This window comes from Colletotrichum siamense, assembly GCF_013390195.1.
Source record: "Colletotrichum siamense strain Cg363 chromosome Unknown KSG_Cg363_contig03, whole genome shotgun sequence".
NCBI classification, from domain to species: Eukaryota; Fungi; Ascomycota; class Sordariomycetes; order Glomerellales; family Glomerellaceae; genus Colletotrichum; species Colletotrichum siamense.
The window spans coordinates 6,338,376-6,361,963 of record NW_023501016.1 but is presented as its reverse complement, the minus strand read 5'-3'; the positions used below and the strand labels follow the sequence as shown (position 1 = coordinate 6,361,963).

Here is a 23,588-nt window from a genome sequence, read left to right as displayed (position 1 = left end):
CTCCGAATCTTCTAGATCAATCGAGTGTCACGGACTCAACTAACACGAAAGTTACTGACTCAATCTTCAGTAAGGAGTCTGTTTCAACACTGCCGTCGTCTATCTCGGAGGCTGCCAAACACCCAGGGCGCAAAGATGCGATCAGCTGTGGTCCTGGGACGCCTGGAAACAATGCCAATGTCCCGGAAAGTCAAGACGTTCAGGAAGAAGAGCTCCGGTCAGTGACTTCTGTAAATGAAGACATTCAGTCGTTGGATGGGGGCGCAACTATCTCACCTTTGCTGCGCTGGGCTGCTGTGAGTTGCATAAGTGATGTGCTCACCGATGATCCTGATCTCCTGCGGATGTATCAATATGCCGAACGCTATTTGGATGACGAGAGATTTATTCGAAACCATGAGCGACTATTGAAGGTCTATTATCTGGCCCTCCGCTCTCAGACTGTAACCCAGAAGCAGAGAGTTGCTGTTGAATTTCTCAGACTGAGACTCCACCGGAAGCTTATCTCCAGCAGAGTCAGATCGAAAACAAAAACTCCTGATGATTCGACAGGAATGGAGGATTTCGATTCCACCTTCGATCCAGCTGTACACCGAGAAGAGACGATTGAGCGATTCCTGGACAATGTTCCAGAGCCGCCTGAGCAACACACTGCCAACACTGAGGATGTTTCCGACGAAAATTTCCACCTCAGTGAACCGCCTGTAGAGATGGGCGAAAGCGAGGATGAAGCCTCCGAAGAGGATGAGAAATTCAACAATGATGTCAATATATCCCTCATCAATCTTGAAGAAACTAGAATTCTTTTCAAGTCAGGACAAGCCCTGAAGGACTTTAAACAACAGCTACACAACTTTCTCTACCCAAGCTCTTCTATCGGAGAAACGGTTCACTCGACTGCGCGACTGGATTCAACACCTAGTGTCACTTTTGACGTTACAAAACGGAGATCGTTCTACCTGGTGGCAGACCTACTTTCTACAGCAGCGGAAACAATTACTAAGGGAGTGAAACGTCGCTCAAAGGGCCAGAAAGACTTCGAGAAAGTTCGATACAAGTGTGTATGTTACGAATTACCAAGTCAGAAGTGTTCATATCAAAGCTAATTGCACACACCAGGGCTGTGGCGAGATGATCTTCCTAGAAGCCACAGAGAAGCTCCCAGGAGGCATTGCGAGATTGAAGGATCGTCTAAAGAAAGACATCTCTCGAAATAGTGCCCTCACTTGCGTCACACAAAGTCAACCTGCAGAATCTCCTTCTGGCCCTTCCATCCCTTCAACTCCACAAGCAGTACACTTTCGATCAGAGAGAAGCACTTCTACGTATGGTACAACAGTCTCTCTGCCAACCGGGTCCTCTTCTGAAGACGGACAAGCAACACCACATTCGAGTATCTCCGCGTCACAGAGCGAAGGAGCTGGCGGCCGATCAATAAATGACCCACAGTACTTGCTGCTGTGCGTCAATCAAAAGGCTTTGCCAGTGCTTGTTAATGTAGATGTTAGTGGTATTACCAACGACCAATTCCTGTTCCAACAAATACGCCTCGAGTACGACAAGGCGCGCTACTCGTCGGAGTGGAAACCATCGTTTCTCATCCCATCGACGCTTCTTAAGCTCATGAGCCATGTCTCCGGTTTCTTCAATTTGCCTAAACGGGAGTTCCCAGATGGACTGCTTCAAGCATACCGTGCCTTGAAGACGGCAATGCATATTAATCTTTACAAGATGGATAAAGGAGATTTTGTCCGAGTAAGCACACAAAGATTTGGAAATCGAGCAGTACCCCTGGCTAACTAGTCGCAAGTTTCAACTCATCCCGGTACGAGAAAAGTCAATTCCAAGCCGGTTCAAATGTGCGGAGTTTCCACCCTCCAGTGAGGTTATTGGGGGGAAGTATCTATACGCGCCAGTGCCCATGGACGAGGTTGAGATCAAAATCCCTCTTTGGCATCTGACGCAGCCCGGCCCGCATAGCGACAAGTTTTGGATTACAACGTTTCCGAAGAAGCTTAAGCTTCAATTGGAGAGACACCCCGGAGAAGAGCAGCCGGTCATTGGATGGGGGGTAAGAGTCAACGAGAGTTTGAATTGGAGCCACATACTGTTTTTGATTTTGGGCGTCATATTGCTGATTGGGGCGTGTTTAGGCCTTTACTCGGTGCTTAGGTCGGATGATTCATCAGCCTTTGGATTAGGCGCCTTTTTGGCAGCCGTTTTTGCTGTCTATATTCCTTTTCAATATCACTCGTGGAAGGACAAGGTTGATTATTAGGGGTATTTGGAAATCATCTTGGAACTGCGTTGTAGTTTCTTCCAAGTTCACGCAAGACATACAGGGTGTTAGCATTCGCTTCATAATGGCAGCCTGGGAGCAGCGTAGATGAGAAGTCCAGTCATATGTGCTGTGAGGCCATTCGCAAGCCGTAACACGAACGAGGCGTTGCGGCTGCGTGCTGACATCGCTGCATATGTCTGGTCGGTAGGCCTCAGACGGGTTCCTCTGAATATCCGGCGTGACTCAAATCACTGCAACACAGCAGAGTCGCATGCAGATCAACCGAATAATAAAGTGGTCCGGATAAGATCATACGCGGTGCACTTATGCATGCATGAGCTCAACACCCCCGACAATCCCGGACTTTGGGCTGTCCGTCCGCCCCGTCTACCGAGGTGCCCCACTTTCACCCGCGGGGAACACGGGATGATCCATCGAATGGCAGGCAACGAGCGGCGGACTTTGCACTACGGACGGGATCGTGCGGTCATAGTGTCGAATTCCGCATGACAGAAAGTTTGAACGTATCCTTGCCTGTCGTGTTCGGTCGTGTTCGAGCGGGGGGATTGATAATCCATAGCCTCCGTTCCACAGGTAGAATCTACGATATACTTAAGGATCCCCATCGTCCTGTGTCTCAGTCGTTCTGTTGAATGAACCCAAACCTCTCCACTGCCATCTCGTACAACTATCCCGTCGACCCGAGCGGACTGCATTGATATTCACCATGGCCCACGCATATGGAACCGTCCCGGCAGGTGCGCCGAAGCAGCCTGAGAAGTTCACCCTTCGCATTCCAGACCAGGAGATCGCAGACTTCAAGAAGCTCGTGGAATTATCCAAGATTGGTCCGGACACGTACTACAACCAGCAAGAGGATCGACGGTTCGGAGTCACCCGAAAGTGGCTGATCAATGCCAAAGAGACCTGGCTCAAGTACGACTGGCGGAAGACAGAGGATCGTATCAACTCATTCCCCAACTTCAAAGCCAAAGTCCATCAGAAAGACATCGGGACAACAGACGTTCACTTTGCCGCCCTTTTCTCATCTAAGAAGGATGCGCTCCCTATCATCTTCATGCACGGATGGCCTGGGTCTTTCCTAGAGTTCTTGCCGATGCTCGACCTGCTTCTGAAGAAGTACACGCCAGAGACCCTGCCGTACCATATAATCGTCCCATCATTGACCGGCTACGGACTATCGGCATCGTCCGCTCCAGTCGATAAGGAGCTTGCTCTGGACCAGGTTGCAGGTGTAATGCATCAGCTCTTGATCGACCTCGGATTCGGAAACGGCTATGCGGCTCAAGGAGGTGATGTTGGAAGTTTCATGGCGAGACTGATGTCCGCCAGCTTCAAGGAGTGCAAGGCTGTTCATTGTAAGTTACAGGAGAGAGCAACCCCTCTCTGAAACATCTGCTAACATCTATCAGTGAACATGCTCTACCCTGGCCCCGATGATGCCGGAAGTGTTGACGTCCTGACTGCTCAGGAGCAGCAGATGACACAGAAGATGCTGAAGTGGCGGTCGACAGGAATGTCGTACGCGCTTGAACACGGTCTGAGGCCCGCGACTATTGGACTTGTTCTTTCAGCCAGTCCCATCTCACTGCTTGCTTGGTAAGAACCTCAAAGGCAAAACGATTATTCAGGAACGCCATATTGATGAAGTCGCAGGATCGGCGAGAAGTACTTGGAATGGGTTGACGACCGATACCCGCTACAACTGGAGACGATCCTGGACCTCGTGAGCCTGTACTGGTTCACATCCACATTCCCCCGGAGTGTGTACCCATACCGCCCGCTGGCGGAGTCAATTAGCTCTGGAAGCCAACTGCCAATCCCGACATCCAAGGAGACGCCGTTGGGATACTCGCTGTTCCCTAACGAAGTGAGCTTCATGCCCAAGGCTTGGGCGGAAGCAGTCTACCCCAACCTGAAGTTCTATCGCACACATGAGAAGGTACGTGAAGCCATATCGACCAGATTTTGTGAGATTGAAATGCTAAAATAATTCCCAAGGGCGGTCATTTTGCGGCTCTTGAGCAGCCGGAGCTATTCTTGGAGGATGTCGAGGAATTCTTTAAGTTGGTGAGGGCTACGTCAAAGATTTGATCTTGGCGGCAAATGTGGTGGAAAGCCTCAGTCTGATTTAGACGAGTGAGAGTCAAAAACATGAATAGTCATTCAAATGGGTATGCTATCATAAAGTCGTGATCCTCCAGTGCTTCTAAACCTTGCGCCACCATCATGGATCTCCCAGCGGCTCCTACACACTATTATCTTCAAACGCCATTGATTCGATTCATAACCCCGAAGCCAGCTTCCAAGGGCACCCAAAAGCTTCATGCTACATCATGATTCATCATTGCCTGATGTAGACATTCACCTCAGGCTTGTCCTTCATCTGGCTGTATGTACCTTCAGGGTAAGCGATCGGGTCATAGGCGACGCGAGTTTCCGCCTTGTTGACAGGCGCGTATCGTCCCTTGCGTCGCATGTATCTGTGATGCATGTTAGAAGATTGTATCGTATGCAAAGGACACCCTTGAGAAACATACATGAAAACTCCAGCAACGATAGCGATGATAAGTACCCCAGCACCGACGCTGATGCCGACAATGACCTTCTTATCAACTCCGCCGACCTCGCCATCCAAGATGTCACCGGTGCTGGTGGGAGTCGCAGACGCCGTTGAAGTAGTGGGCGTGAAGACCTTTGGAGTACCGCTCGTCGAAATCATGGACTTAACTCCTGATCCGAAGTTCTCGACCCCTTGGACAGCTGCATTTGTGGCCGCGGGGAAAGTAGCCTCTACTCCGGATGCGACCGCAGTGACGAAGGTCTCTGTGGCGACAAACTTCCTCAGCGTCTGCAGCGCCGGAGGACAGTTGACAAGACCCGTTGTCAAGCACTCAATACCGGTGTATGTCACCTTCTTCTCCAAAGTCGTGGTAGTGAGGTCGTCACGCTTTGCTTTGGATGTAGTGGTAGCCGAGACAGTAGCGACAGTCGTAGTCGGCACTCTCTTTTGAGCACAACCGTCCGCGAGCGTAGTGAAGAAGATCGGGATTTGGGTGTTGGGCGTCGGGCCCCAGATACGATCACCAATCTCCACGGATGCACCTGCGGCGGCGCCTAGCGCGAGCTGGTACGCGTTGACCGCGCGAAGTACGCAGCCATCCTCGTCTGCTTCAGGGAGGACGGTGACGTTGGTGCTCAGCTCCGCAATGTTGGCAAACACTGCGACTTCGATGCCGGCGGACGCTCCGGGGATAGTGACGGTCTTGTTGAAGAACTCGATCTCCTTGCTGTCGATGGGAGAAGAGATCTCAATGCCGGCGTTGATGCCGACGCGGAGGACGGCCTTCATGATTGCACCGGCGCTTTCGATGACGACCGGGAGGAACTCGAATTTCCCTCCGCCGCTGTTGCGTATGGCTTGGTCAGCAAGTTCACTCTGGTGCGATAAACCTGGAGTGATGGTGGCAACTCACAATGCGACACTCGAAACGTTCTTTGAGAACAACGCAATGTCAAAAGTCACGCCATCCTCCATCTTGATGTGGAAGCCGGTGCTCATTTGGATCTCAGTCTCAACGTTCAAAATGAGGTCGATATTGAAGACAACTCCAAGAAGCAAGTCGTCGCCAATCTGTGAACCCAAGGGAGTCGTCGAAGTGTAGAGGTTGAGAGTGTAAGACAAGCCAGCAGAGAGAGTTGTGTCAAGCTCCATGTACATCTCAAAATCATCAAAGCCAAAACCAAGCTTGCATTCTGGGAACTCGGGGATATCAACATCGAAAGTGATATTGAGAGGAGGGAAATCAAAGTCATCAATGTCGAAGCCGTCAGACAGCTTCTTGACAACCCCGGTGACATAGTCTTTGGCGTAAGTGGTAATGTTATCGAAGGTCTCCTCAAACTCGTTGCCAATTTCCTTGATGACGCCTGTTGCGTTGAAAGTGCCGTCTATGGTGAAATGCGCGTTGGCTTTGCCCTTCACGTAGCACTTGGTACAGACGATGCTGATCCCGGCGGTTGCTGTGACGTTCTCCGTGCCAACAGCAACATCTTGCTCGCTGGAGTTAGGTGTGGTCAGCATCCGAGGAGTGAGACGAGACAAAGCGCATGGAATACTTACAACTTGAATAGGACGGCATTGTCGAAGCTCTTTTCCAAAGACGTGCTGTTGCTGAACTTCTCTTTCCGGCCCTCGACCCTTGCATTTGCGATGGACCGACGAATAGCTCGAAGGGTATCTGAGGCCGTCTGGCCCGGGTTTGTACGCACCACCAGATCAACTGGTGATTCGGTTGATGCCACAACCAGGCTGGTCATGCAAGCCCACAGAAGGGCCCAGAAGAATTGCGGATGCATCGTGGCCACAAAGTCTTGTGAAGAGTATAGAGGACTGGAAATGTCAAAATCCCATCCTGTTCAAACCTCGGGGAGCTGAGTTCCTTTTAAGGAAGACCCTCCACATCGCGGGGGGCTTCAGTGGCTGTTTGATGTGCGAAGGGATGAACGCCTGCTCCTGTCACCACAATACGGTCCCCTGCAACGCCCTGCAAGGCTTGATCAGCCCCATGCGAGTTGATGTTGGATGGTCGGCGCAGCAGGCTCAGCTCTCGGCCGAGTATGTCCAATTGGGAACCAACAGCATGATAAGACATGCAAGCAGCAGAAATGCTTCGACTACGGTAGCCTGCGCAAGAGCTCAAAAATAGACGAAAGATAGGACTTCTACAGTAGAAGATGGTGGCGTTCGGTAATGAGCCAGGATCAACAGAATCGGCACCGTTGACAGACAGGCAATGCCCGTGCTCGCCAGTTTAGATCGCGCCGCCAGGGGAACAGTCGACGCGATGCCCCGCGTGGCTCACCAACCATCATCAGCTCAATTGATCGGATGCCAGTCTTCCATACCCAGGCAGCAGCAGTCCGAGTCAGGTCACGGAGGAGGAACCGGTCTTGGCAGTCAGGAAGGGGTTGCAAACTGCGACGTGCGAACTACGGCCAGAAAGAGTGAAACGCTGTTGGAAGGGACAAATCGAATGCGACCGCTGGTTCTCGCGCTGAAATTGCCATTTATCAACCAGATGAACCAACTGCAGCATGCACGCAAGAGGCGTTCGTGGTGGGAAAATAGAAACTCGAGGGGGTGCTGTTGGCCCCCACGTGGTGTTGGTTGCTACCATTTGCTACATGGCCTCCACTATTGCGACCCCGAATCATGGCACTGCATGCACCTGGTTTCAGGCCGGTTTGCTTGTCCTCCTGGCAGCCTTGCCTCAGATGTGCAACAAACAACACCAAGAATGCCTGTCGCGATGGCGGAGCTGTGGCACGGTGCGTGCTCACTCGACGTCGACAGCCTTGGCCGTGGATTTGGGCGGTAGGTCGAAGACCTTGCCTGGGTTCATGATCCAACTGTAATACGTGTAAGGGCATAGCCTAGCTGTGGAATATGCGGGGACACTCACGCAGGATCGAAAGATTGCTTGATGTTTTTCATCAAGCCAATGGTGTCGACGCCAAGCTCGTCCACAAGACAATCCTAGAAATGGCGTCAGTTCCACACAGCTACAGAGGACAGGAATCATACCTTTTTGCCAATGCCAATGGCATGCTCTCCCTGTATGCCGTCAACAACGATTCAAAGATACTGCTAGCCAGCACGCAACTTACCGAAATCGTGCCTTCCATCTCAAGAGCGCGATTCATCATATTGTGGACGCACCGAGAAACACCCTCCTTGTGCTCGGCGTTCTTAGGATCATACATCACCGCTTGGTGGAAGTTGCCGTCACCGACGTGACCGATAACACTGGCAAAAAGACCGAGATCTCCGGAGTCTTCCTTGGATTGGGCTAGATGTTGTGGCACTGTTAGAATGTTCTTTCCGTTGGATGCCTAGGACAGTGGTAGTGACAACTCACCAATGATCTCGGCTAGCCTGGAGATGGGCACAGCCACGTCTGTAGACCACATCGAATATCCATCTGGTTTGATCGAGGTCATCGTCCAAAGGGCCTCCTTTCGTGCAGCCCACAGATCTGCCTCCTCCTGCTTATTACGCGCAAAGAAAATCTTTCCGGGCTTGAAGGGGTCCACGATACGCTTCACCTTCGCAACATCTGCCTTGATGCCCTCGGTTGTGCCCGCGAACCTATGCGAAACTCTTATCAGCTGGGTTTTGAGCGGGGTTGTCCAGAGACCACTTACTTGAGAAACAAAGTAGGACTCTCGTCCCAAGCCGTTTTGCGCACAGCCTCGCTTCCGTGCCGGTTGATAACCTGCATCTGAACCTCGTCCATAAACTCCAACGCACCCAGCTGGATCCCGGAACGAATCAACTTCGTCGCCGCCTTGGCCGCCTCGCCAATGGTCGGGAACGAGACAACGGCAACACTCGTGTCCTCCGGCACAACTGCTAGTTTCAGCGTGATCTCCGTAACGAGGCCGAGAGTACCTTCAGCTCCAACAAACAGAGATGTAAGATTATACCCGGCAGAGTTCTTCCTCGGACGCTTTCTGGTCTTGATCACGCGGCCATCAGCGAGGACGACGGTCAGGTTCAGGACCCAGTCCTTCATGGTTCCGTAGCGGAACGCGTTGGTACCGCTGCAGTTGGTAGAGACCATGCCCCCGATCATCGCCGTAGGAGAGGGGTCCAATGGCAAGAAGAGGCCAGACTCCTCGATGGACCTATTGAGGTCAACCCAGTTGACTCCTGGCTGGACAACTACGTCCATGCTGGCACCGGCTTGTGAGTGCATGAGAATCAGCGTTAGGGCAGGTCAATTACTCATCGGGGTGGAAGGCGACGATCTTGTCCATGTGCACAAAATCTACACAAATCCCACCGTACGGGGAGGAGAAGCTCCCTTCCACAGAAGAGCCAGCTCCAAATGGCACTGCATAGGTTAGTAGCCCAAAGTTTTTCACAAGGAATAGTAACGCCTACCTATTGGACATCTGTACCTGTCGCAGATTTTTGCAATCGTGGATACCTCCTCGGTATTGCGAGGGTAAACAATCGCCACTGGACGTCCTTTCGAGTTGGACGTTGACCAGTCTGAATGGCCATGTCGCTCTATTTCGTCCTGGTCGTAGCTAACTGCCTGAGGGCCCAAAGCGTCTTCAATATCCTTGGCAGCCTGCCGTTTTGTCAGAATACCCAGTCACGGTTGGAGGATCCATCGTACCCGTTTCATCGTCTTTTCATCGGCGAATTTTACATGAGAAAGTTTGACATTTGCTCGACTTAGATAATCTGTGGCAAGTTCTTCAATGGTGGTATCGAAATAATATTCCACCAGCGTTATAACCGCCAAGAAATATACCGCGAACCGAAAGGCTTCGGCCCACTCCTTCGGATCAAAAAGGAATTCTGCCGGCGTCCGCACCCGCGAGGCATCACTTTTTGAGCTTTGCGGGCCAGCATCTCGTGGTTTCGTCTTCGGGAAGGGTCTGGAGGCAGATGCATGGCGGATTTGAGAGTTGTGAGGGCTGAATCTCAGCCCAGACAGACGTCCGCCGACAACGGATCGCGGCCCATTCTGGAAGAGAGATCTGCGAGGTAGGGGGGCGCTTGACCGCGTGAGCGCACGACTGAGCATTGCGAAAATGCCCAAAAAAAAGGTCGATGCGAGAGTTGCCGGTATTCGCAACCACGTGCGTGAAGACTGTCGCGGTTGGTGGTCCGGGACGAGGTGGCTGGGTGCGGGGTTTCTGCGGGTGGGTTTATGGGGGTTGACGCACATCAAGAGCCTTGATGTGAAGTTCAACCAGGTAGCTCAGACCCAGTGCTCCGGTCCAGAATGTGTGATAGTGTCGCGACTTTGGTGGGGGAATGTGAGTTCGCGACTGACGGAAAACGATGAGCCGGGTACGACGCGTCCGAAACTTGCCCCGCCGGTCCGGTCTTGTCTGGGGCGATTCGGCTCCGGAATTGGATTATGCCGAGGCATGCCCGGGAGGGAGTACCAGCTGCTCTGATAACACACATCGCAATTACTGAGTGATGCAGATCACTTTGTTATTTGCTCGACATGGATGGTTTCAATTGTCGTCCATCTCTTCACGAAAAGAGTTAAGACCGGGAGACTTGTCATAAAGACGTATGTCGATATGTCCAATAGCTTCACCAACAGACAATACTGGTCAAGTATGTATACCACGAGCTGTCGCAAACAAAATATAAACATGAAACTCGGGTCTTACTATAGTAGAGACATATATAACGAGTTTCTGAGAAGGACTGCCTAGATAAGCAGCGGTCTAGTTGAAGTCGCAGACAACTTTACTAGGTTGCCACAGAGTCTGTAGTGAGTTTCCGACGAAGTTTATATACCATATCGTACTTCAATAAAGCTGTGTAAAGTGGTTTTCATTAGCATGCGCAGCTGCACGCCGACGAAGTGTGTGCCGATTTACAGGTTCAAGTATTGTCAGCAGAATGGACGCTCGTGATCATCTAAAACCCCTCTATCTGTGCGATACTCAACTACTAGCTATATGTAGAGTCCTAGTCACAAGTACATAAAGTCATCGCTTGACATGCTATTCTTAATACTGGATACACAGAGCGCAAAAACAAATTCTATCAAAGTAGCTTTGAGTAGCTCATAATGATTTCTTCAGTTCGTAGTGTCTAATCAGATCACATCTTATCTCGACAAAATTCAAAGAATAAGTAGGATGAGTATAAAAGGCAGCAGATGATACTTGTGTACAAAGCCTTCATCCACGTCCTGCTTCCTGTATGTAGTAGGTTAACATCATGATTAAGCTCTTATGTCCTTTCCACACGGAGCTTGGAACTGAAAATTGCAATCATGCATAGGCGCTGGCGTGAATTGCGTCTGTTATTAGTTCTATCTCGTGAATACAACATTGTTTTTGGTCTTGTAATTGCTCTGAACTGCGAACCCTTCAATGCATAACCCTCAATCTTCGCAGCTGTCATCAAATCAAGTCACAGCGATACGTACATATGTAGACACACCGCCGAAGGATGATTCGCCCGCCCCCGTCTGACGCGGGAGCCAAACACCGCTAGCCGCCCAAACATACCACCTTCCCGATCTCGCACCCACCAACCGTGACTCACCCAGCCTTTCCACCCTCACAATCTCGCTCAAATTTTCCAAAACGCCAGGCGAACAACAATAAGCCGCCGGTGAACATCCCCCATCCTCCCGTTCTGCGCGCCATGTCGCCCAAGTTCATCGTCCTCCCGAAATCGCACCCCTCCCTCGCCAAATTCCTCCAACTCTCCGACCGCTACAAGGCTTTCCGCCTGCTCTCGCTGCGCCTCTCCCCCGAGAGCTTCGGCTCGACGTACGCGCGCGAGGTCGCCTTCGCGCCGGATAAATGGCTCGCGCGGCTGGCGAACCCGCTCGCGACGACCATCGTCGCCGTCGATGACGGGGTTACCCCGCCGTCGCCCGTGCAAGCGTCCAGCGATGTAGATCTCAGCATCGAGACGGCAGATGCGGACGCGGACTTTGAGCTCGCCTTGGACGCGGAGTGGCTGGCCTCCCTCACGATCTCAGGGCCGCTCGACACCAAAACGCTGGCGACACATTTGCATCTTGAGGAGTCGTTTGTGGATTTCGGGCCGGCGCATGAGTTGGACCTCGGGCCTGCGAGGAAGTGCGACAGGCCGACGAGGCAGTTTGTCGTGAATGGGATGTACGTGCTCCCGATAGCGAGGGGCAACAGCCTGGGGGTGCAGATTCTGGAGTATGCCAAGAGGTATGTTGCGGCTGAGGCGAAGGTTTCTGGTGAGTGGGTGAGGCTGTCGTTGATTGTGGATAACGACAACCCTGCGGCAAGGAGGACGTATGAGAAGTGCGGGTTTGGGGTGGTGCATCGGTATTGGTTCGATGATTATCGTGAAGGGAGGGGGGCGAGAACTGAGGCGGCGGTGATGGTGGTTGATTTGAACGATGGGGATGGGATTGTGAAGAAGGCTGGGTAGGTTATCAAGCTTAGAGAGAAGAGGAGGGCAAAAACGGCGCGCATATGAACACGATTATGAAGCAACGAAGCGAGGGTCACATTTCACGGAACACGCATTTTCCATAGCAAGCAGGTTTTATTAGTATTTTCTCAGGACCGGTCTTTTCGGCTTCCACATATCTCATGATCTTGGTTCCCAACAAATTTTCATTGGCACATTGTCCTTATATTCCTTTATCCAATATCCTCAAAACAGGGCCTCAGCCGTAGTCAAAACCTTCCCAACCTCATCATCTCCAATCTCCTCCTCCAGCCACGCAACAGCCTTCTCCTCCATCATCTCCCAGCTCTCACTCTCATGCGCCAGCTTCTTGCGCAAGAACGCCACCACCACCGAAGTAGCCACCACATTCTGGTTCGCCTGGAACCCGCTCAACGCATCGTTAACCTGCTGTTCCGTGACATCCAGCACCTTCAGCAGCTGAGCGGACCAGGCCCAGAAGCCGCTAAAGTCCTGCATCTCGACGAGCGCGGAGAACTTGTCGGCGGCGTCCTTGTCGATTTGGGCGTCATCGTCTTCGTCCTCATCTACTTCGGCTTGGACCATGAACAGGCTGTTTCCGGCGCTCTTCCGCTTCTTCTTGTGGGAGGAGGCCATATCCTTGAGGGTGTCCAGGTCGACGTCCTCGTCTGAGTAGTCGATGAGGTCCTCGTCGGGAAGTGGCATGGCCGCGGCGTTGCTCATCTCCCTTTGGTACTGGGCCAGCATGGATGGGTCAACCTGTTGGGTAGGCGGAGCGAGTGCGGCTGCTTGAACAGGCGCCGGGGCGGGAGCGCCGAAGAGGCCGCCTGTCGATGCGGCTGTGCCGAACAAACCGCCGCCTGTGGGAGGAGCCGCGGATTGCACGGCTGGACGGGCGAGGGCGTTGCTTGCGAACGCTCGTGGAGCACCTGAGAAGCAAGAGGATGAGCTACCGAACAGACCACCAGTTGAAGGCTTGTTGCCAAAAGGAGAAGGGTTTGTGTTGGGTGCAGGGGAAGTTGAGCCGCCGAACAAACTACCAGTCGTAGGCTTGTTTCCAAATAGAGACGAGCTCGCGGCTGGGGCAGAGGATGTTGAGCCGCCAAACAGACCACCAGCCATGGGCTTGCTTCCGAATGCAGAAGAGCTCGCGCCTGGTGGAGTGGATGTTGGAAAGCCGAACAAACCACCAGCTGTTGGCTGGTTGCTGAAGACAGATGTGGTCGCAGCCGGTGCAGGTGGTGAGACAGGGGAGTAGCTTGGGGAGTTGTCTGCATATACAGGAGAATCTCCTCCAAACGAAGGCGACCTGCATCCAAACTGTGACCCCACTGGTGATGTGACAGGGGATGTGGCTTCAAAGTTGCTAGGGGAAGTCACGACACCATAATTGACACCGCTCCCAAAAGCGGTCGCGATGGGTGCAGGGTTGGGGGAAGAGGGCGCGCCGAATAGGCTGCCGCCTACGGACGGGGGAGCGGGCGTACCTCGAGCCATGCCAAGTGGCTGGCTTCGTTTCGACCGATCTTGACGGAGCATCATGAGACCTTGTTGGTGGCTCTGTAGTTGTTGTTGCCGCTGTTGCTGCGGTTGGATCTGCTGTTGCTGTTGTGCCTGTTGTTGTGCCTGTTGCTGTGCCTGTTGCTGTGCCTGTTGCGGTGCCATGCCCACTGCCTGCCCTTTCATGCTGCTCTTCCTCGCCAAGGGTGCGGTGTTTCTGCACCGGCGGTCTTCAGCCATGTCAGGAATACCCTGCCAATCTGGCTCTCCTCTAGGTGCGGGGACCTCCTCGACAGGTGATTCGACCGCATCTCTTTCATCGTCGTTGGCCTCCACCGCGACGAAAGAGCACCACTTGCCTCCGACTTGGAATCCAACACCGAGACGGACTGCTTCGCGCTCAACCATGGCGGGGAAACGGCCGGGATGGCTCTTCTGCAGCTCCTTCCCGTCCTTGCCTTTGGCGTGGAAGATCCAGCCGCGGCCCTCTTCGAGCTCCTTGACGGCCTTGCGGGCTGCGAGCTGGTGGATCGTCTCGGCCTTCTCGGCGAGGATCGTGATGGGGATCTCGAGTTCTAGAGGACCTTGGGATGACGTTCCGCGAAGGACCACAGACGAGGGAGTTCTGTTCCTAAGTGCCCGGTCTGGAGATAGCAGGAGGTAGACGCTGGTCCGGCTGTATGGGTACAGGGGTGGGATGCGGAAGGGTGCCTGTAGGATCTTGGGCGGCTTGACGGTGGGCACGTGGGAGAAGCGCTCGGTGCCAGTTCCATCGTCTTGCTGGGTTGTGTTGTCCATATCGACGTCTTCGGAATCGGGGTCGAAGAGGGAGATGGGCTTCTGGGCCTCCGGCGCAGGCCTTTCGTTGGAGGGTTCAGCCTTGGGAGATGCAGGATTGATGATCTCAAAGTCATCCTCAGGCTCAGTTTCCGATTCCGCGTCGGCGTACTTGACCTCAAGAGAGTAGTCCTTCACGTGTGAAGTGAGAGCTCCCTTGAGCATCCGGACGACCTTGCCCGACATCTTCTCCTTCTCGGAAACCGTCTGCGAAAATCCCTGACCTGCACGAGCGAGGCCCTCAACCAAGGCATGACTAACGCCGCGGCCGATACCCAGTGTGAACAGCCTAACACTGCCCTTGGATTCCTCCACATGCTTGTTGACCATACCGAACAGGTTCTCGTGGTTCCAAACCTCACCATCCGTCAGAACAAACACCTCAAGGTCCAGGTCCTTGTGCCGGCGCTTGAACGTCTCCTCGATGGGCGCATAGAGCTCCGTGCCGCCGTAGTCGGAACCGAAGTTGTCGATGTGCTTCATGGCAGTCTTCAAGGTGTTCTGGTCGTACGTTTGGGACTTGGGGAAGAGGAACGTGTGACGGCTGCCGAAGCTGCAGATGTTGAACATGCAGCCGACGGGGAGGGACTTCATGTAGATCTGCAGCGCGTTCTTCAGGTCGGTGATTTTGCCCTGCATGGAGCCTGAGCGGTCGCAGACGAAGACGACCTCGGGCTTCGTGGTGGCGAGCTTGAACTTGGGCACCAGAGTAGCCATGATGGCCTGCTGGTGAGGGATCGTGGGGTGCGTCTCGAGGACAGCGATGGGGTTGGATGTATTGGTCGCGATGATCTGGACGATGAAGTCTCTCTCGAGCTCTGCGGTTCCGAGGGAGAGCGTCGCAGAGGCGAGCTGGAGGGATGGGGTGGCGTCGGAGCTCATGGTCGAGGTTGAGCCAACGGATACGGCGATGGGGTGAGAAGGGGACTGGATGGATTTGATGGCGCTGCCATCTGGCATCTCCGCGTCGACGACGATCTCGATGCCATCCTTGGAGGAAACGTTGGGAGGCTTCTCCATCAGAGTGCCAGGGTAGGAGCCGTAGCGGGGGGCGATGCTAGTGGGAATGGTAAGTCTGATGCCATCGACCTCGGCATCGTGCTTGAGCTCGCCGAGGTATGCAATCTCGACTTTGAGCTCGGCGCCGGCGGGGGCGTTGCCTATGGTGGTGGTGAACACATCACTGGCTTCAGGCAGCTGCTCAAAGAGGCCAGCAGTCTCGCCCTTGGCGACGGCCGCGTCGTATGTCTTGCGAGCCGTGTTCTTCTCCTGGACAACGCCGCGGATGACGCGGGTGTTGTTGATGGTGCAAGTGAAGCCTACCACCGAGACGCCATCGTACAGGGGAAAGGTGTAGCGGAGCTCGGGGATGACTTCAGTCTTGGATGGGTTGACGAAAGTCTGGGTGAGGGTCGTTCTTGCAGTCGATGCGATCACGCGTGCGTGAACTGATTGTGAGACGGTGGGCAGGTAGTTCCTTCGATACCCATAGTGATGGGGTGACGTCGGATCGAGGTAGTAGAGTCCGCAAACGTGACCGGCCATGTTGTTGACCTGGCCGCCGAACAAGCTATATCCGGTGCTCTGTCCAAAGAGCCCACATGTGGTACCTTTGCGATGGCCGTTGTTGTTGAGCGAGCCAAAGAGACCGCCGGTGGCCGGGGCGTTGCCGAACGGGTTACTGGTGTTTCCGGTGTTGCTGTAACCGCTGTTAGAACTGCCAAACAGACCACCCTTGTTGTTGTTCGTGTTGGAGCCAAGGCCACCAAAAAGACCTCCCGGGAGAGGATGTTGACCAAAAACCATGATGACGATAGAATACTTACGATCAAGAGCACGCGAAGTGAAGCAACGTTGATCGAGGGTACGCAAGGATGGCTTGGTGTTCGTGTTTGTATGACTGGATCAATATGATGATTCGTAGAGAAAGAATCAGAATAGGGCTCAGATGCTGAGCCGAGTTGATTTGAATGCTGGAAGAAATACTGTAATAGAAGCACACTGAGGCATGAATGAGGGTGGTTCTTATACACCTAGGAGAGAAGGAATGACATCGAGGAGGAGGAGTGGCTTGTGTGTGCTCATTGTGGTGTGCCCGTGTCGGTGGTGGGCGCAGGCAAATCCAGGCACCAGCTACCTGCTTCAAAGCGACCAATCACAGCACCCAATTGCTGCCAAGACGACGTCTGATTGGCCCAAAGTCCCACTGTCGCTGGTGCCTGTGCCCCTGAACGGGTACCTAACAGGGCCTAGCTGGGACTAGCAGGGAGTTCCACGACTCCGCCCAACGTTTTCCGCCGCTGCGTACTCCTGCTCGCTGCATCACTTCATTGATTTTCTTTCCAACGACCAATCGTTGTCGTCGATCTTGGGCCGACAGCTCTCAGCTTAGAAATACAGTGCAGTCTGCCTTTGATAAATTTCATTTATTTTAAATCATTGTCCGTTTCTCTTCAATATTGTAAAGTCAATCGAGTTAATCCCATCTTCTCAAAAGTCTAGGCTGCCAAATGTGTCCCGGTTAGTGGCTGCCTTCACGGTGAAGGAGCGCAGTTGTGACTCATAAAATCCTACAACCACGAACTCAACAACACGTTTCAACATGCTTGATAATCAGAATGAACCGAAGCTCAATTGGCAATAATTCGCAGCTGCATCTGGGGTTCAATGTATTGATTCAAGCTTCGCCCATGCTTCACGCACTCCGAAAATCAATTGTGACTCACTTGCGAGATCAGACGGAGCATGAGCTTTGAGGAGATCCCCAAATGGCTAGATAACAACTACCTACAGAGATGAAGATCTTCTTGGAGCACTCAGTGACATATAGAACAGCTTCCTTCAGTGAGATTTCACCAGCACCAGGTCAACTTCGTCCCCTGATACCTGAAGGTCAAGCGCGATAACGTCGTCTCTGCCCTTGACTTCATGTGTCTGATGAAGCACACCGTTTTGATAGATGCCATATGTGCCCTCTCGAAGCCCGGTAAACTGAGGCTGAACGCTGTACACGATGTTAGCAGACATCTTCAAAACATGAGAACGACCATCTCAGACGCACCTCTTGCTTGTGCCATCCCACGAGCGCAACGTAACCGCCAGCGCCTGAAGCCCCTCATCCCACCTTCCTCGCAAGAAGTCAACCCCACTCGCGAGATCAACATTCTTGACAAAAGGCAAAGTCGCAAAGTGCTCCGCATCCCAAGGCTTCTCATACATCGTGCGCTGGCCATCCGGGACGTTGAACCTCGCATACGCAACTGCAGCATTACTGCTGATCACATCCACTGCAGCACCCCCCTCAGACCACCCGCTGCCGCCATAAAACAGACCTCCATCCTCCCACGTAGGACTCATCTTCGCATCCGCATACGCGAGCAACCCGTTCAGGTGCTCCGGCTCCCCCAACTCCGACGCCCACATCGCCGCGTACGCAAAGTGCGGCTTCGTGAAGGGGAACCCGCTCGCCGGCAGGTTCTGCTCCGCAACCGCTTTCGCGGCCCTGGCGTAGGTGGCCGGGTCCATGGGGTCGAGGCGCTCCGACGCCACGAGTTCGCGGATTTTGAACGAGACTCCGGGGTCGGGGACGAAGACGTGGCCCTCGTGGGACTTGGCTAGGTACCCGATGGCAATGTCTTTGCTCGTGCGGCGGGCGAAGTCTGGGTTCCAGGAGTTCATGAATGCAAGAGCCCTGCGGGTGTCAGCTTCAAGCTGCGTTTTGATTTGTTGTTTTCGACTCACCAAGAGGTGAAGGCAATGTCGGACGGGGGCTTTGTTCGATTCTGCTTGGGGGAGTACCAGTCGACAATGAGACCGTCGTCTGAGATCATGCCCTTGGCTTTCCATGCGGCTTGGTACTTCTCCAGCACACTCGGAGAGAGGTCGACCTTGTCCCGGACATCGTTGTATCTCAGCGCAATCAGCTATACGCATGCGTCAGCTTTTTGTTATCCAGGCTTTGGCGAGATTTCTGTCGCTCACGGGAAATTGGTTGCAGACGACGAATATGCTATTTGGCTCACAACACACCCCCAGCCAGTTCTCCCGCTCCATCTCCCGCAGAATGGCCTCCTGCAGCGTTTTCCTCGTGTAGCAGAACCTTTCCGGCCCCATGCCCCAGAAGATGGGGTTCCAGTTGAACGCGATCGAGTCCTCTTCATCGAATTTGCCCTCGTGGAAGAGCATCTCGTGGAGTGAGACCATGAGAAGGAGGTGTCCCGAATACTAAGCTTTCTGATCAGCATGCGTCAACAGACAACCTGCAAGTCAATTTCGAGGTTACCATGATGTTCTCGCGAACAACTGGATCAGCCCAAGGCTTCCTAAGTTCCTTGATGTCCGGATCGACCATAATCCCGCTATGGCTCGTCAAGAACCAGTATCCCCATACATCCCGCAGCAGCATCTTGTAAATGATGCTCTCAAGCAAGGACTTGAAGGTTGATCTCAGCGCAGGCAAGTGGTGATAGTGCGCGGCGCCAGCGGCGTAGGCCATGGTTGCCAGCTGGTAGCGATACGCGTCGAGCCATTCTTGCCCGGGCTCCTGGCTGCCCATGTGCTTCCACTCGCCATCTTTCTGAGTGGCGAGGTTGTGGAAGTGTCGCAGGTGGCCGGCTTGCTCACGCGAGATCTTTGGGAATCGCTCGATGAAGTCCGCGGGCAGCGTCTTTGGTAGGGTGGACGGTGATCCTCCGCGTAGCTCGAGGGCTCCGTTAATCTTTTGGGTTGACCTGATGATACTGCTGAGTGGATGCTTGCGAGTAGATCTGAAGGTAGAAATTAACTACTTACGTTACCGTTGCAGTAGCCATGATCAAGTCTCTTTATTGCAATCACATGAAGAGTTGCGGTCTTCACCAACCAGCTATCTCGTAGCCAAAGACGTTCATCGTCATTTATACTCTATGATTTCCCCATCTTACTCTCCGACCGCTGTCGGACTAAAACAGCGACATCAACAAAAGTCCTGGGATCTAAACGTAAAAGACCCCCTGTCTCGCCCCAAATCTGACATTCTCAGCCAGTGGAAGGGCGGATGAATACTTATGACGGAGCTATTACTATGGCAATTGAGTTGTTATGTGTAGTCAGATGGAGGATCGTGATTCGACAGCCGTACGCTTCTCCCGAAAAGGGCTCGCTCTCCGGCAAAGGATTTTGCGGGGTCTCGCCCGATGATGGACGCGCTTATTCGGACGAGCGTCTCAAGATGGGGAATGGGGTTATGACGAACCGGGGTCGGAATCTAGTCGGGCTCCGGCCCCCCGTCGGTCCGTGTCATCCTCCAACATCGATCATGACATCTCGCTGTCACGGCCTCTTCGGTCCGGTCCCGTGGGTGGGTTAATACCGCCGTATGGGTTCGGTAGATGGTGCGGCGCGGTGAGACGGGATAGGTATGTCGTCTAAGTTTATTAACGTACTGGGCTTCTCGACCTTTGTTGACTGCAAAAGGCAAGCGAACCCCGAAGTGGGCCGCGTGAGTTCGCGTTGACTCGCCCCCACCATCGTGGCCTTGACAACCTCTGCGGGGGCGTGGATGAGCGGAGACGCAGGCGTTCTTAGTGTAGCGGTTATCATCCAAGCCTTCCATTCGAGAAATCGAGAGAGTTTGGGACAGGGGTTCGACTCCCCTAGGACGCATTATCTTTTGCCTTCTTTGCGTTGTAATCGTCGATATCTCTTCTTTTTGGCTGATTCTGGAGGTGTTGCGGAGTCTTTTGCTCATACCATGAATGGTTGGTTGGTCCTTTTAATTAACAGACCGCTTATTAGTCCTGTGTGTGCGCGGCTATATCTGTGTAAATAACGATTCCTAATTAAAACGGTAGTAGAAGTCGTAAGACTAATAATAATAGCGGCAAGGACGATGGCATCGACAACAATGAGATGGAGTATACTCTCACAGGAAAAGTAATCGCTTTACCACATGCAAACTAGTCATTCTCTTCATCAACTTATCATGAGTCATCCTCTTCAACCACCGAACCCAAGGATATGCCTCTCCAACTCCCCGAAATCTCCCAAATCCTGCCCCGTAAGCGTGAGATCCTGATTATGATAAATAGAGTAGCAATTATACGCATCCTCCGGCATCAACTCAGCCATCCCCGCCGCCTGCTCCGCCACCTGCGCATCCTCGCCCGCAGCCGGCTGCATCCACAAGTACGATATATCATTCCACAAACTCGAGTCCAACAAGCTCCGCGAACCAAGCTGGCTCGTCCGGCCCGACGGCGTACCCACACCACCCTCCTTTGGCGTGGAGCCCGGGAACACAAGCCGCCGCGCCTCTGCATCCTGGCCACCGCCATCTTCATCCACCGACACGACGATGCTCGCATCCCCAGAAACGGCGGGCGGCCTGTTCCGCACCTCGCTCGGGCTGTTCTTCGGGATGTCGAGGAAGGTGGACAGGTGGTCCCGCATGCGGCGCACCTCGCGCGCGCGCTGGGACGCGAAGTCGTTGCCGCGGGCGACGAGGTAGTCGAGGATCTCGAGGGCGTCGGGGAGGCCCGGGCTGGGGGCGAGTTTCTGGGAGTCGTTGGAGGTGGAGTCGATTATGAGGGTGAGAATCATGATGAAGGCGGCGGAGAAGATGGCGTCGAGGTCGAAGAAGCCGAAGATTGCTACGTTGAGAACAAGTTAGATATCTGGGGTTTGGTGGTATGAAGAGTGTACTTACTTAACATATTGCCCTTTCGCAACGCCAGCAAGACTTCCAGCAACCTCCGCGCCGCCTCTGAGCAGGTGCGACTCAACCGACCAAGCGGCGACGTCCCCAGGCTCAAACCGCCGCCGTTGTCGTCGTCGAAGATTAGCTTTGAGACGTGCAGCATGACGGGGCGGATAGTGAGCAGGATCGCCTGGTACAGCATCATGTGCAGATACGCCGACGTGCGCAGCGAGACGTCGCCCTCCATGGAGGGAATGTCGAACAGCTTGCTGGAGAAGTCTCCGGGGATCTCTTTGGCGATCCAGTAGAGGGACTGCACGATTTCCTGGACGCTTGGCACGAATGAATCTTCGGGGTGGTTGCCGGGTCCGTAGATTGCTGTGTGTGGTGTTAGCAGGCAGTGATGGAATGGTCAGTTTATCAAGTAGAACTCACTCGAGAGAATCCTGCCTGTGACCCTTGCAATCTTGATGTTGGTTCTCAGCGGCAGGGCGGGCGGGAAGCCAGGCGAGTCGATGGGCATCTCAATCTCGATGACATCGTCCGAGATGCCGGATGGATTCCCTGTGGCAGCAGCAAGTCGTCTGCGTGAAAATAAGCAGTTGCGCCTCAGATCTACGAGACAAACAGAGCATACCTTTCTTGCATGTACACCGTCCACCAGAGGCGGTTCAAGTGCACCTTCTCCGACTGCAATAAGTGCTTCGTCCCCGAGTTCCGGTGATACCCATGCGTCGTTGCAAGCCTCAGTGCCGAACTGATCTGTACTACCGGTTAGACCCCATACCATGCTTCCTGGCCATCACAATCCACTCACATAAAGATACGCCTCCTCCTTCCGATTCGCATTCTGCAAATAAACCGCCGCCAGCGCATGAATCTCCACGCCAAGCTTCCCCAGCCCAAGCAGCTCGCTCAGACTCGGCAGCCGCCCCTGCACGTACCTGAACATGCCCTCGCCCGGCAACCCCACCTCCTCGTCGTCGCCGTCGAACGCGCCCGAGAACAGCTTCCCGATCGCAAACACGAGCACCATTTCTAAATACCACGGCGTCTGCGTCTGCGAGGGGTCGCCGAGGTTGGCGTAGAAGAAGGCCAGCCGGTCCGAGAACTCGCGCGTGTCGATGTGGTGCTGGGTGTACCCGATGAAGAAGGACATGCTCTCGAAGAGCTTGCGGCCCTCGTCCTCGGAGGGCAGCGCGGGGCCGTCATCGTGGGGTTTGGTTGTACGGGACTGCGAGGAGGGTGCGTGAGGGCGCGGTTGGGGTGTAGGCTCTCTGCCGCTGAGACGAGGGTGTTCGAGGAGGTTCTGTAGGCGGGAGCCGAAGTTGTGGCTAGAGCTTAGGGTCGAGTCGGCGGGGATGGCTGGTGGGAGTGTGAGCGGGTGTGGCTTCTTCAGGTATGGGGGTGTCTTACTTGAGCCCGGCGAGGACTCGACGATGTTACTCGCCGTTCCGCGGGGGATGGTGTTGGTAGATGGGGGAGAAGTCAGTTGATCTAGTGCTAGGCCTAGCAACGTCGATGCCGCGTTGACCTGCGTCGCATTATCCGTCGGCGTATGTACAGTCGCGCTTGTCCGTGGACGCTTCGGAGACTGCACCGGGGGGTCTCCGACTATCCTCGTCTCATCGTCTCTTCCTAATCCCGATGTAAGTCATCCCGAAGACGATGGTTAATTGACGTCACCCACCCTCGATGACAGAGAAGCCGAGTCCCTGGCTCTCATACCGCGCAAGCCTCTCCTGCAGATCCTGGATCCTCCTGTTACGGTGTCAGGAACTAGAATCCAGCTAAACATGATGATATTTCCACAACTTACGTGACAGAGTAGACCCGCTTCTTCCCAGGCTCCGGGAAGCAGCACTCCAACCCTCGCCGGCTGCAGTACGTGCACGGCTTGTCGCCGGAGCACTTGACCTTCTTCCGCCGACACGTCAAACACCTGCCACCGACTCACCCGTTAGCATTCGCCAGTTCCCTCGACGTCCGGAATAGTCCAGCGGAGACTACATATCGGTATGCAGTCAACCCCGTTGGCGGTCGCCGGCGCGGAGGAGGCCCCCGAGCGGGGTGTGCGTGTGTTCGGAGACTTACGCCGAGATGGTCTTGGCGGCATCGCGGCTCCCGCCTATCCTCCCCGACAACGAGAGCCGCCGTGGTGATGCGCGCGAGTCCGGATCCATTTCAAATATGATTTGCCGCGGCGGCAATGAACTAAAACGCGTCTGATGTTGCTTGGGTACGTCTGTTGGTTTGTTGACGGGAATCTCGGAGGTTGACTGAATGGAGGGGGAAGCGAC

The 23,588-nt window shown here is 53.9% G+C and overlaps 6 protein-coding genes across 6 annotated transcripts; 2 read left to right on the top strand and 4 right to left on the bottom strand.

Moving 5' to 3' along the window:
* Positions 1 to 3,008: 3,008 nt before the first annotated feature.
* Positions 3,009 to 4,396, top strand: epoA-1 (putative epoxide hydrolase; the record flags this gene model as incomplete). The annotated part of the gene is made up of 4 exons (XM_036637547.1): positions 3,009 to 3,660; positions 3,715 to 3,901; positions 3,959 to 4,244; positions 4,304 to 4,396. 4 exons carry the CDS (start codon positions 3,009 to 3,011, stop codon positions 4,394 to 4,396), a joined length of 1,218 nt encoding a protein of 405 aa, XP_036498698.1.
* Positions 4,397 to 4,646: 250 nt separating this feature from the next.
* CGCS363_v005697 (uncharacterized protein) lies at positions 4,647 to 6,661 on the bottom strand (the record flags this gene model as incomplete). The annotated part of the gene is made up of 4 exons (XM_036637546.1): positions 4,647 to 4,785; positions 4,843 to 5,709; positions 5,779 to 6,363; positions 6,426 to 6,661. The coding sequence occupies 4 exons, from the start codon at positions 6,659 to 6,661 to the stop codon at positions 4,647 to 4,649; spliced, it is 1,827 nt and encodes a 608-aa protein (XP_036498707.1).
* Positions 6,662 to 7,641: 980 nt separating this feature from the next.
* CGCS363_v005696 (D-lactate dehydrogenase) lies at positions 7,642 to 9,501 on the bottom strand (the record flags this gene model as incomplete). The annotated part of the gene is made up of 9 exons (XM_036637545.1): positions 7,642 to 7,714; positions 7,768 to 7,841; positions 7,890 to 7,919; positions 7,973 to 8,154; positions 8,224 to 8,453; positions 8,510 to 9,040; positions 9,093 to 9,201; positions 9,252 to 9,444; positions 9,493 to 9,501. 9 exons carry the CDS (start codon positions 9,499 to 9,501, stop codon positions 7,642 to 7,644), a joined length of 1,431 nt encoding a protein of 476 aa, XP_036498706.1.
* A 2,000-nt stretch (positions 9,502 to 11,501) lies between these two features.
* CGCS363_v005695 (uncharacterized protein) lies at positions 11,502 to 12,272 on the top strand (the record flags this gene model as incomplete). The annotated part of the gene is made up of 1 exon (XM_036637544.1): positions 11,502 to 12,272. The coding sequence occupies one exon, from the start codon at positions 11,502 to 11,504 to the stop codon at positions 12,270 to 12,272; it is 771 nt and encodes a 256-aa protein (XP_036498705.1).
* Positions 12,273 to 12,500: 228 nt separating this feature from the next.
* VWA5A (von Willebrand factor A domain-containing protein 5A) lies at positions 12,501 to 16,418 on the bottom strand (the record flags this gene model as incomplete). The annotated part of the gene is made up of 1 exon (XM_036637543.1): positions 12,501 to 16,418. One exon carries the CDS (start codon positions 16,416 to 16,418, stop codon positions 12,501 to 12,503), a length of 3,918 nt encoding a protein of 1,305 aa, XP_036498704.1.
* Positions 16,419 to 20,588: 4,170 nt separating this feature from the next.
* CGCS363_v005693 (putative transcriptional regulatory protein) lies at positions 20,589 to 23,471 on the bottom strand (the record flags this gene model as incomplete). The annotated part of the gene is made up of 9 exons (XM_036637542.1): positions 20,589 to 21,241; positions 21,298 to 21,666; positions 21,724 to 21,872; positions 21,926 to 22,050; positions 22,106 to 22,653; positions 22,705 to 22,926; positions 22,979 to 23,049; positions 23,108 to 23,230; positions 23,383 to 23,471. The coding sequence occupies 9 exons, from the start codon at positions 23,469 to 23,471 to the stop codon at positions 20,589 to 20,591; spliced, it is 2,349 nt and encodes a 782-aa protein (XP_036498703.1).
* Positions 23,472 to 23,588: the final 117 nt, after the last annotated feature.